Raw genomic sequence first — 12,872 nt, 5'->3', positions numbered from 1 at the left:
GTTCTTGGGCATATAGCGCTGTTACAGTAAAGCTCTAGTCATCTTAAAATCACGCTTAGGGTCTTCAAAATGTCCATTGACAATAGGAGATTCAGTCATTGAGGTATTCCACATAAGAATCAGATATGTGCTTGTAACCATCATTATCTCCATATTTACAAGTGACAGGAGGAGTAGTCTTAAATCGAGTCAGAGACAGTGTGTGTTGACCACACCTGAAAAGTGAAGTGTGGGTGACTCACGGTGAGAGGGGAGGAGGGGGCGTCTTTGCTCTGGGAGTAGCCTAGGTGCGAGGGCATGCTCCGCGGAGGGCCACTGTCCACTCTGCTAGCCGAGGGGTTGGAGGAGGGTGGGGCGGCGCAGGGGAGACCCAGGGAGGGAGAGGGCGTGGCACAGGGCAAGCCCAGAGACGGGGAGGGGAAACTGGGGTCCGACACCAGAGGCATGGATGGCGAGCTGCCCAGGGGCTCACTGCAACAGAGGGAAGAGTTAGTGTGAGACAAGTTCACCTTGGCCTCTACGCCCATACAACAGTGAGACTAATTATGCCAAAAATAAAAACACACCTGACAGATCCAGGTTTTGAGAACAAGCTACTCTGGGGCTGAGGTACGGCTGTGGAGGCCGGCTCCCTGGCAGGCTCAGCCTGGTGGCCCATGTCAGTCACACTGGGCTCCGAGCCAAAGTCCAGAGCCCCAAACTGCACGTTGAGACCAGACACGTCTGCCGAGCCTGGCATCTCCACAGCCGACGAGGGGATCTGAAGAGAGAAAGCAAGGGATGGATAAAGAAAGAGGGTGAGGGAAATTTACGCACGAAATCACATCAATGTACATCTGCTATTCACAGTGTGATTAATGATCACACTTTCAGACCCAATGTGTAAGAGCATGCAAAGTTACTCACTACTTGTAGATGTTTACAATTAGAGAAACAAACACTCCTTTTATGTACCCTCTAAGTGAGCATGCAGCCTCTATTTCCACACACACACATTTCCTAACCTTGGAGGGAGGTGGTACTCTGCGTCTCTGGGTCTTGATCTGCCTCTGTTGGGGTTCAGCCATGGGGGCCTGGTGGTCGAGAGCCAGCTTGACACCGGGGGAAGGCCCATCTCTGGGAGGCGGGGGCCCGGCGTCGTAGTGGCCGTGGCCTGGGGGAGTGGGGACCGAGGGGGGAAGAGACAGAGGCTCTGCCTTGGGCAGAGAGCTCTGCTGGGCCTGCTGCTGCCGCTGGGCCAGTTGGCTGAGGACAGCGGACGGCTCCGGCTGCATCTTCAGATCCACTGGAGAAGACAGAGACCGACAGAGGGGTTAACGGTGGTATTGGGAGTACAGTAAATACATGTATGAAGAATATTGTGCCAGGATGGCTGTTGGTCCCAATTGACTCCCTTATCCTTCCCCTTCAATGTTTGCTCCACCACCACTACACTGCTTACACCTATCCAGACTCGTCAGATCTGCAAACATTGAATGGGTTAGGACCCAGGGGATGGGACTAAGGAGTGAATAAGGACCAGCTATGTGTGGCAGCATTTACAATAGAACACTGACTTAAGGTTCTTGGTGTACCCTGATGCTTCTCCCCCCCACTGGGTCACCATTAGATCTCAATAGACTATTTAGATTTGGGGGGGGGGGGTAGAAAGAGATGTTGAACAGAGTGATAATGTGTTGGGGAAAGAATGCAATTTGAGGACGGAAGGAGATTCAGTCAGCGGTAGTCCACATGTTAAGTTTCAGCTATGTGCTTGTAACCATCATCTCCTCTTCGACAAGCCGATACAGACAAGCAATGACGTACCCACACTTGAAACTTGATTTCCGGGTGATAGTACCTGTGTGTGTCTTACATTGAGAGGTTGGAACTGGGCCATTCTCCACTCTTGGGGCCTTGAATTCGCTGGCGGAAATGGGGGAGGGGACTTCAACTGCAGGTGGACCGGATTCTTTGGCGACACAGCCATTGCCCGTGGTGACCAGCTGCTGATTGGGCCGCGGGGCGAGCCGGGGCCCGTTGAGCTGCTCTGGTATCCTGACCTCATCTTGGGCCGGCTTGGGCCCACTCAGAGCCCCAAAACCAGAGCCCAGGACTGAGGACTGACGTGGGGGCTGGGGGGGGGGAGAGAGTGAGAGTTGATAATGTGTCTGTCTGAAAGCATGTACGGATGTCTAAATTCACTTGAGAGCATATTACTAGTGTGCATGTATAAGCATTTAAGAATATGAATGTGTGTAACCATGTTATGGGCATGCGTGTGGCTGGCTGCCTCACCAGGGCGGCGTGGGCGTAGCTGTTGGCGGCGGCGCTGGCGTAGCTGTGTGTGGCAGTGCGAGTGCCATTGTGATGGGAGTTGGTGAACACCAGGCTATGGCCTCCCAGGCCCTCGACGGCAGGGGGCTCCATGCCACCCAGCTCCGCTTCCACAACGCCCGCCTTGGGCAGCAGCAAGGCCAAGCCCACACTACAGAGGGGGGATAAGAAAGTCAACCAGCAGAGTTTACAATGGGGCACTGAATGCAGAGTTTTGTGTTGTACCCTGATACTGCTTCTTTTTCCCAGCATTTATATCTATCTCAATGAGAAGTTGAGCAGAGTGAGAATGTAATGGAAAAATAATGTAGTTACAGGACGGAAGGAGATTCAGAGATTGAGGTAGTCCACATATTAGGATTCAGCTATGTGCTTGTAACCATCATTATCTCCATCATTTGAAATGCCGGTACAGAGAAACACTCGCATACCAACCCCAGCCAATGTAATTAGTGCTATCAGAGAGAGCCAACAGAGGTACTCGAGTATGTAATGGGTGTAAAGTGTGCTTTACTGTGTGAGAATTAGATTGGAGCCCTTACTTGTGTCCAGGTGTGATGTGGTTTGCAGGAGCAGAGGCAGTGAACACTTTGGTCTCAGACAGCTGTTGATAAAAACAGAAACATCAGGAAGAGAACCTTTGTTGTATGTCCCCACTGGAATATAAAGTCAAAAGTGGCAATCACTCACATCCTCATTCCAGTCTTCTGCAGCCCAGTCTTCTAAGTTGCCTCTCCATGTTCCTCCTACGAGGGTAGGGGACAGTAGGGGTATATAAGGTAAACACGTCTTCATGCCTACTCTGGCCAACAGAGCTCAGTCAGCACAATAAAAGCTGGGTTGTGTTCATTAGGACACCTCCTAGAGAAAACGTATCACAACGGAAAACGAAAAAAGGAGTTTCTTATTGGACAAAACTAACCTAGTCCCTTCCAGTTTGTCAGGTTTCTTCCCGGCGGTGCCTAATGAACACAGCCCAAGTTGAGGCCAAACGTCACAGCTCCAACTGTGGCCAGTGCTGCACCACCACTACTACTACACTTTAAAGCTCTAAAACATACAACTTGAAAAGGAGTGGGCCTACATTTCCCACCTCAGGGAAACCCATTTGGCCATCTAAAATCAACTGGCATGCTTGAAAGGTCTAACCTGTCCCATCTCCACCGTCGCTCCCCTCCGTTTCCCAGGTTTCCTGGCGAGACACGCCAGAGTTGGCATTGTAGTCAGCGGGGTTGAAGATTCTGAGGTGAAGAGAGGTTGTTTAGGGGTTCATCTATGTCTAATCATTATAGCCATTATTCTGCAATGCTACGATACAGTGAAACAGCCACCTACACACACACTAAAGACCTCCTGGATACTGGGCTGAACAGACATGAACAGAGGGAGAAAATGGGTGGCTCTCCTCATGTGTGGTTTTTCCCAACTCACCCCATCCCCTGAGAGGAGAACCGGTTCCCACCAGCTGCTCTTCCGCGACCCGCCAAACCTAAGGACACACACAGAAACACGTCTGACCTCTGCTGCAAGACACACAAACCTCTGTCTAATAATCACACGTGATGTTTGTGAGTTTTAAAAACAGACATACGTTTTCCGCACACACGTCTGATATCTGTTGCTTCAAACACACAAGCATAGGTTAGAGGGGGGCATGTTAATATGGGTGAGTTACACGTGTAGACTGCTAGAGAATTTTGAACAGACTGAAAGCCTAACATTACTTGCTTATCAGAAATGAGTGTCTAGACTTCAGCTTGACAACGGTGACACCATTTGACAGGCTTTAGATCAGTATTCGAGGGCTGGCTTAGCCTAGACAGTTTAAGTTAAGACATATGACAAATACATTTAGAGACTGCCATCACAGGCACTCCTGACCCCACCCTCACACTATGCACGTCTGTCTTTGACTGTCCCAACAAAAACAACCCCCCCTGGCTAGTCCCACCGCCCACCCGCTCCCTAGTAGCTGCAGGACACAGTACATTCCACACGTTGTATGGCACTTGTGGTAATTGCTGGGTGACACAAATAGACACATTGCCAACTAAAACTCTACACCCACCCCACTAGATGCCCAAATGCCCACTTTACATTCCATTTTGGGTACACAAGGGCACGGTAGAGTATAAAGGATGGGTTTAGCACAACTCTGATCAGGGAGGGTTATTGTGGAGGCTATTGTAGCAAACAGCATAGTAAAGTGGAATGTTATTGTGGGGCACACAGGGCTCTAAATTGCGACTATTTTGGTAGCATATGCTCCAAAATATTTTGCTGTACAACCTGCACCAGTGTGCAGAGAAAAGTAAATCACCCAGAATAATTGTTATGACTTCGCTGTACAGATAAAGTATCCTAGAGAAAGGTGCCGGTCATGGTTGCACCATTAACAATCAAAACAGATTGATTCTAGGCCAAACCGTTCAAAAGATTTGACCCAAATAACCAGTGCTACATTTCTTTCTTTCCATCACACATTGGCGGGCCACATTTATACATACATGTCGCGGGCAGTTCTAAAACTAGGTCTACTCGCAAGCCGTTAATTATTTGTTTACACCTTGTTCAGTTATCTAGCTAACAACCCGGTAACTTTTCCTAAACATTTAAGGGCACAGAAATAAAAGGGACAGCTTCTTCAGGAGATCAATGACCATAGCAACTAATGAATGAGACTGACTGATCTCTTGCATGTCGTCACAAACTTTTTTAAAGAGTGTGTACAATTTTCTATGTAATGCAAGGCTACAAACTGGTGAGGGCGCAGAAAAGTGTGACATTTTGCGCACGGAAACATGCTAGAACTGCGGCTATTTTCAGAATGAGGTCGTCACAAGCCCAACATTTTCACTAACAATGTGATACTAGGCCAAGTATCGCGATACAGAGTAGTATCGTGATACCACAGTGTCTCCCCCGTTCCCGTTTCCTATACATTCTGCATGTGTGCTGCACAAAAACTGCCCCTGACATTCACACATCTACTCAATACAACACATTGAATTTAACATCACACTTTTTACTGTATAATAGAAAAGGCTACCGCAGAAAATAGCTGATTTGCTCATAGGCCTACATGTGATTGGGCAGAATGAGGTAAGAAATATAAATGCATAAGGATCTGATTTTTCATTGTGGCAGTAAGGGGAAAACACACCAGGCCTATATGAAACCCTCTTTACAGTGAGGGAAAAAAGTATTTGATCCACTGCTGATTTTGTACGTTTGCCCACTGACAAAGAAATGATCAGTCTATAATTTTAATGGTAGGTTTATTTGAACAGTGAGAGACAGAATAACAACAAAATCCAGAAAAACGCATGTCAAAAATTTTATAAATTGATTTCCATTTTAATGAGGGAAATAAGTATTTGACCCCCTCTGCAAAACATGACTTAGTACTTGGTGGCAAAACCCTTGTTGGCAATCACAGAGGTCAGACGTTTCTTGTAGTTGCCCACCAGGTTTGCACACATCTCAGGAGGGATTTTGTCCCACTCCTCTTTGCAGATCTTCTCCAAGTCATTAAGGTTTCGAGGCTGACGTTTGGCAACTCGAACCTTCAGCTCCCTCCACAGATGTTCTATGGGATTAAGGTCTGGAGACTGGCTAGGCCACTCCAGGACCTTAATGTGCTTCTTCTTGAGCCACTCCTTTGTTGCTTTGGCCGTGTGTTTTGGGTCATGTTAATGCTGGAATACCCATCCACGACACATTTTCAATGCCCTGGCTGAGGGAAGGAGGTTCTCACCCAAGATTTGACGGTACATGGCCCCGTCCATCGTCCCTTTGATGCGGTGAAGTTGTCCTGTCCCCTTAGCAGAAAAACACCCCCAAAACATAATGTTTCCACCTCCATGTTTGACGTTGGAGATGGTGTTCTTGGGGTCATAGGCAGAATTCCTCCTCCTCCAAACATGGCGAGTTGAGTTGATGCCAAAAGAGCTTGATTTGGGTCTCATCTGACCACAACACTTTCACCCAGTTCTACTCTGAATCATTCAGATGTTCATTGGCAAACTTCAGACGGCCCTGTATATGTGCTTTCTTGAGCAGGGGGACCTTGCGGGCGCTGCAGGATTTCAGTCCTTCACGGCGTAGTGTGTTACCAATTGTTTTCTTGGTGACTATGGTCCCAGCTGCCTTGAGATCATTGACAAGATCCTCCCGTGTAGTTCTGGACTGATTCCTCACCGTTCTCATGATCATTGCAACTCCACGAGGTGAGATCTTGCATGGAGCACCAGGCCGAGGGAGATTGACAGTTCTTTTGTGTTTCTTCCATTTGCGAATAATCGCACCAACAGTTGTCACCACCTCACCAAGCTGCTTGGCGATGGTCTTGTAGCCCATTCCAGCCTTGTGTAGAGCCCTTTAAGAGTGTGCTCCTAATCTCAGCTCGTTACCTGTATAAAAGACACCTGGGAGCCAGAAATCTTTCTGATTGAGAGGGGGTCAAATACTTATTTCCCTCATTAAAATGTAAATCAATTTATAACATTTTTGACATGCGTTTTTCTGGATTTCTTTGTTGTTATTCTGTCTCTCACTGTTCAAATAAACCTACCATTAAAATTATAGACTGATCATTTCTTTGTCATTGGGCAAACATACAAAATCAGCAGGGGACCAAATACTTTTTTCCCCTCACTGTAGCTTACTTTTCAGATAACTTTACACAGCCTCCACACACCCATTCTCTCCCACACACATACACAACTCCTAAAAGCTGGCCATCAAAAATAATTTAAGGAACACCAGAAAAATATTGATTTCAAATTTGGCTTAGAAATACATTTAGGCATATGCATCCGACCTTGGTGTGTCCAAACTTTTGACTGGTACTGTACATACACACACACACAACACTACCAGTCAAAAGTTTGGACACCTACTCATTCAACGGTTTTTCTTTATTTTTGACTATTTTTTACATTGTAGAATAATAGTGAAGACATCAAAACTATGAAATAACACAAATGGAATCATGTAGTAACCAAAAAAGTGTTCACCAAAACGAAATATATTTTATATTAGAGATTCTTCAAAGTAGCCACCCTTTGCCTTGATGACAGCTTTGCACACTCTTGGCATTCTCTCAACCAGCTTCATGAGGTAGTCACCTGGAATGCATTTCAATTAACCGGTGTGACTTCTTAAAAGTGAATTTGTGGAATTTATTTCCTTCTTAAAGCATTTGAGCCAATCAGTTGTGTTGTGACAAGGTAGGGGGGGAATACAGAAGATGGCCTTTTACCAAATAGGGCTAAGTCCATATTATGGTAAGAATAGCTCAAATAAGCAAAGAGAAACGAGAGTCCATCATTACTTTAAAGACATGAAGGTCAGTCAATACGGAACATTTCAAGAACTTTGAACGTTTCTTCAAGTGCAGTCGCAAAAACCATCAAGCGCTATGATGAAACTGGCTCTCATGAGGACTGCCACAAGAACGGAAGACCTAGAGTTACCTCTGCTGCAGAGGATAAGTTCATTAGAGTTGCCAGCCTCAGAAATTGCAGCCCAAATAAATGCTTCACAGAGTTCAAGTAACAGACACATCTCAACATCAACTGTTCAGAGGAGACTGTGTGAATCAGGCCTTCATGCCAAATTGCTGCAAAGAAACCACTACTAAAGGACAGCAATGAGAAGATAACTAGCTTGGGCCAAGAAACACGAGCAATGGACATTAGACCGGTGGAATTTTGTCCTTTGGTCTGGAGTCCAAATTTTAGATTTTTGGTTCCAACCGCCGTGTGAAGGAAAAGCAGCCAACAAGTGCTCAGCATGTGGGAACTCCTTCAAGACGGTTGGAAAAGCATTCCAGGTGAAGCTGGTTGAGAGAATGCCAAGAGTGTGCAAAGCTGTCATCAAGGCAAAGGGTGGCTATTTGAAGAATCTCAAATATAAAATATATTTTGATTTGTTTAACACTTATTTGGTTACTACATGATTCCATATGTGTTACTTCATAGTTTTGATGTCTTCACTATTACTCTACAATGCAGAAAATAGTAAAAGAAAAACCCTTGAATGAGTAGGTGTTCTAAAACTTTTGACCGGTAGTATATATATTTTAATTTCTGGTGCTCCTAAATTGTATGTTGTGCTCCTAACTTTAAAGTTGGGAGCACCAGCGCATTTTATTTAAATTTTTTAGGGCCCTGGGGGCACAGTATGGAGTATGGAGGCTGCTCAGGGTGTGGCATGGTACAACAAAGCTTGGTGGGACGTGGTGGGGTATATTGATGGTAGTAACATAGTAGAAAGGGCAAACATACAACTGATTTCACGAGGTGCAGGCAGACGGTACAGAACACTTAGGAAAAATAATGTTTGTCACACTGTAAAGCTCCCGATGCAATGGATGTATCAAATAACCAACATTTAATGAAATCAATTGCATCAAAGCTATAGAATGTGGTTACATTATTTTCTTAGTACCAGTAACACTCACCTCTGCCAGCAACGCCCCTCCCCCTGCGACCACGGTCGGCCCCTCTATCTCCAGGACCCATTTCAAACACATTCTCCTCTGACCGCACTGAAAGATGAGGCAAAAAGAGAAACAACTACATACGTCAACACACTTGCAAAACACAAAGAGGGGATTTAACACATACACTGAGTTTACAAAGCATTAGGAACACCCCTTTCCATGACAAACTGACTTGGTGAAAGCTATGATCCTTTACTGATGTTACCTGTTAAATCCACTTCAAAAATCAGTGTAGATGAAGGGGAAGAGAGCTTAAAGACTGATTTTCAAGCCTCAAGACATTTGAGACATGGATTGTGTATGTGTGCCATTCAGAGGTTGAATGGGCAGACAAAATATTTAAGTGCCTTTGAACAGGGTATGGTAGTAGGTGCCAGGCGCACCGGTTTGAATGTGTCAAAAACTGCAACGCTGCTGGGTTTTTCAAGCTCAACAGTTTCCAGTGTGTATCAAGAATGGTCCACCATCTAAAGTACATCCAGCCAACTTGATAACTGTGGGAAGCATTGGAGTCAACATGGGCCAGCATCCCTGTGGAACGCTTTCAACACCTTGTAGAGCCCATGCCCTGACGAATTGAGGCTGTTCTGAGGGCAATAGGGTGTGCAACTCTTAGGAAGGTGTTCACATGTCTCCCCTCGGTGTCCCTAGGGCTGTGGCGGTCATGAAACTCTGTCAGCTATATGCTGACAGATGGCAAATGACTGCCGGTCTCAGTAATTGACCGTTAAAACAAACACGTTAAGCATCTCCAGCTTCCACGCATAGGCTAAATCCATACACTATAGGCTACATCTACATACCATCACATTAAATCCATTATTTACTTTAGGCAGGCCTTAAGAAACATTATGAAGTATTTTTCCCCCCAGAAGAACAGAATTTCATATTCTGAGTCAGCCTACTGTATGTTGCTGACCTTGCATCTAGGGTGTGGTCTAGTTAATTTATAGCAGACAAGATATGCATTATTTTAAGTATGATTTTATAGTTATATGACTATAAGTCAACATAAAGCTGACTAAAATAGAAAGGATATTTCTCAAAAGATTGCCATGGGAGTGCGCACATTGAGCGGCTATTCTGTGTGGTGTAAAAAGTGTATTTGAAACAGGTCCTATACGCTTAATTTATAATTATTTTGCAACTTTAGTTGTGATAAAGCGTAGAATGTCTTAGAAATCTAAATATGGGCTGCATGATGCGACTCAATAGATGATTTGAAAAAAGTCGCAAAGGCTTTCGCTCTGTTTCTTGCCTAGACCGCACACGCAGTCATTAGTCTCATTCACATGTGATAATATTCTTCTCACCCATCAGACTATTCTCAATTTAATATTGTCTTTACATATTATACTAAATAATATGTGTGTGTGAAATTGGTTTCCATTTAGAATGGGCCATTATCAGGGCATGCCAATCGTATGCACCAACATGGTAATAGCATATAGAAGTGTAAGCAAGCATTGAGGACGACTGAAGACAAGGAAAATAACGCTATAGAGGATGATTTGCAGAAGGACTAAGAATTGGTTTGAAAAAAAGGGGGCTTCCTCTGTCGTTTGGAACTGGTTTGGCTTTAAGACATCCCACCTCGACCAACAAACAGTACTGTGGAAGTTGTGTCGACGCATTGTGCTAGCCAAAAGGTGGAAACACCAGCAATCTTTTCCACCACCTGAAAACCCTGCGTGCGCGAATATGAAGAATCTACCAGAATGCATGCAACAAACCCCCAGAGCAAGTCCCAAGACATCTTCAAGCCAGAGACGCACTCAGCTATCACTCGAATAATCATTTGTTAGTGGTACTCCCTATGACAAGAAGAGCAAGAAGTGGAATGAGATAACGAGCGCAATTACGTATCACATAGCAAAAGACATGGAACCAATTCAAACTGTGGAGACAGAATGTTTCAGAAAGTTGATTCGAACTCTAGACCCAAGACACGAGATCCTGAGCCGTAAATACTTCAGCAAAACATGTCTGCCAGAACTCTACACAGAATGTTGGGACAGAGATGCCAACGAAATCCGTAACGCTGCATTCTTCTCTACCACTGCCAACTTATGGTCAAGCCTGACCACAGAGCCATACATTAGCCTTACGGTTCATTACATTGACGACAACTGGAAGCTGCAAAGCAAATGCCTTCAGACCTCTCATTTCCCAGACGACCACACCAGAGAATAATTGCAGCTGGGCTGAGGGAGGCACTTTCATCCTGGGGCTTGAAAGAGTTGTGTCAAGTATGTATGACTACCGACAGCGGATCAAACATGGTCAAAGCACTGGAGCTGAACAAATGGACAAGACTAGGGTGTTTCAGACACAGGCTACACATAGCATTTGGTAAGTTTCAACGTCCAAAACACAGAGATAGGTAGAAAAATAGTGCAACTTAAAAACCACATAAAATGCAGAATAACTATTGTATTCCTTATCTCCTCTGTTTCAAGTTATAGCTGACTACACTGCCTGATCCTTCTTATTCGTTAAGCCGAATATATACAGCTCCGCAAATCTATAATATTTGTAAATGGGTGCAATATCCAAACATTATATGATCACATTGCTTTTATTTATAATTGATACATTAGCCTATGGTTTCAATATATGAATCTATCCTCTCTTTCAATAATAAATAGCCTACTCAATAAATTATCCTGTTTTCTAAAGCAACATAGCTCTCTTAAATCACAACAGTTGTATGTAAATCTATAGATGGATTACATTTGTAATCATGTCCAGTGTCCATGCTGTAAATTGTTGTAATTACAGCAGATGCAATGTTATTTCTATTGAATAATTGTGATTTATATGTAATTCCTTTTCACCTTTTTATTTTTCAGAGAGTAGTGTCCAAAACGAACCTCGGGTTTCCCAGACCACAGGAGTGTGCAAGAAAGTGGTCAGCACATTTTCCTATAGTTGGAAGAAGCAGAAGGCCCTGACAAGTGCACAGGATAAACTGAGCCTGCCCCTCCACAAGCTCATCACGGAATTCCCGACAAGGTGGGGATCTCGACTGCAGATAATGGAAAGAGTCCTGGAGCAGGAAAAGGCCATCACACAAGACCTAGCAGCAGACACAAAAACATGGCACCTTGCACCCTCCTGGAAAGACATTGAGGTCTTTGAATCTATCACGGTAGCACTTAAGCCCCTCCAGGATTTCACAGATGCCCTGTCAGGAGAGACATATGTGAGTGTGTCCTATCTGAAGCCGGTCCTCCATTTGTTCAAGACGGAGGTTCTGAAATCAAATGAGGGCGAAGCCAAACTGACCGGAGAGATTAAGATGAGGGTCCTCAATTACCTGAATGACAAATACACCGACCCTGAAACAGATGCGCTGCTCACCATGGCTACCTTTCTGGACCCAAGGTTCAAGACCACCTACATGACCACTGAGAAGCTGGTGGAGCTGCCTCCGAGACAGAAGGCCTGGTAGGGAACACAGCCGTGGGAGACTTCTCTCTTGAAGAGGACCAGAGTGAGAAAGAAGCTGCTACTGCTCCACAATCAGCAAAGAAGTCCAAGAAGAGCCTTGGGAGCTTCTTTAAGAAAACCAGTAGTGCACCTGCCTTCAGAACCCAGAGACAGGTCATCGAGCAAGAGCTGGACAGCTACACTCTGATAATGGCAGCAGACAGTGAGGCTGATCCTTTGGAGTGGTGGAGAGTTCACGCATCTAACTTCTCACAAGTGAGTTGTCTGACAAAGAAATACTTATGCATCCCTGCCACAAGTTAAAAGCAATATTTGGTCAATTATTAACTTTGAACTGCTAATAATATATATATATATATATTTTTATGTACAGTATATCATGATATTAAATCGCTATCGTCCGGACAGTGGAAAATATTGTGATATGAATTTTAGTTCATATTGTCCACCCCTAATTGCTACTTTAACATAGCAGATGGATTTTGGGTTCTAGAAATTTAATTGTTTGCATCATTTCTAATCCCCCTTATTTCACCCACAGCTGCCAATCCACCATCCATTCTTATCTTAACTCCAACCCTCCGATGTCCACAGT

General features: G+C 44.8%; 1 protein-coding gene and 1 non-coding gene across 2 annotated transcripts in view; both read right to left on the bottom strand.

The window, feature by feature from the left end:
- Positions 1 to 12,872, bottom strand: part of LOC121551982 (ubiquitin-associated protein 2) — a 31,764-nt gene that overhangs the window by 12,376 nt on the left and 6,516 nt on the right. The window contains 10 exon segments of the mRNA XM_041864679.2: positions 243 to 471; positions 567 to 760; positions 1,005 to 1,285; positions 1,841 to 2,114; positions 2,278 to 2,467; positions 2,859 to 2,920; positions 3,007 to 3,062; positions 3,466 to 3,557; positions 3,748 to 3,805; positions 8,783 to 8,869. Coding sequence (XP_041720613.2) covers positions 243 to 471; positions 567 to 760; positions 1,005 to 1,285; positions 1,841 to 2,114; positions 2,278 to 2,467; positions 2,859 to 2,920; positions 3,007 to 3,062; positions 3,466 to 3,557; positions 3,748 to 3,805; positions 8,783 to 8,869 — 1,523 coding nt within the window.
- On the bottom strand, positions 82 to 156 carry LOC121552033. Its single transcript, XR_005997165.1, has one exon. It is a non-coding gene; the product is annotated as a small nucleolar RNA SNORD121A (small nucleolar RNA).

Source organism: Coregonus clupeaformis, chromosome 18 (assembly GCF_020615455.1).
Source record: "Coregonus clupeaformis isolate EN_2021a chromosome 18, ASM2061545v1, whole genome shotgun sequence".
Classification (NCBI taxonomy): Eukaryota; Metazoa; Chordata; class Actinopteri; order Salmoniformes; family Salmonidae; genus Coregonus; species Coregonus clupeaformis.
The sequence above is the reverse complement of the archived record's forward strand: the minus strand, read 5'-3'. Positions and strand labels throughout refer to the sequence as shown.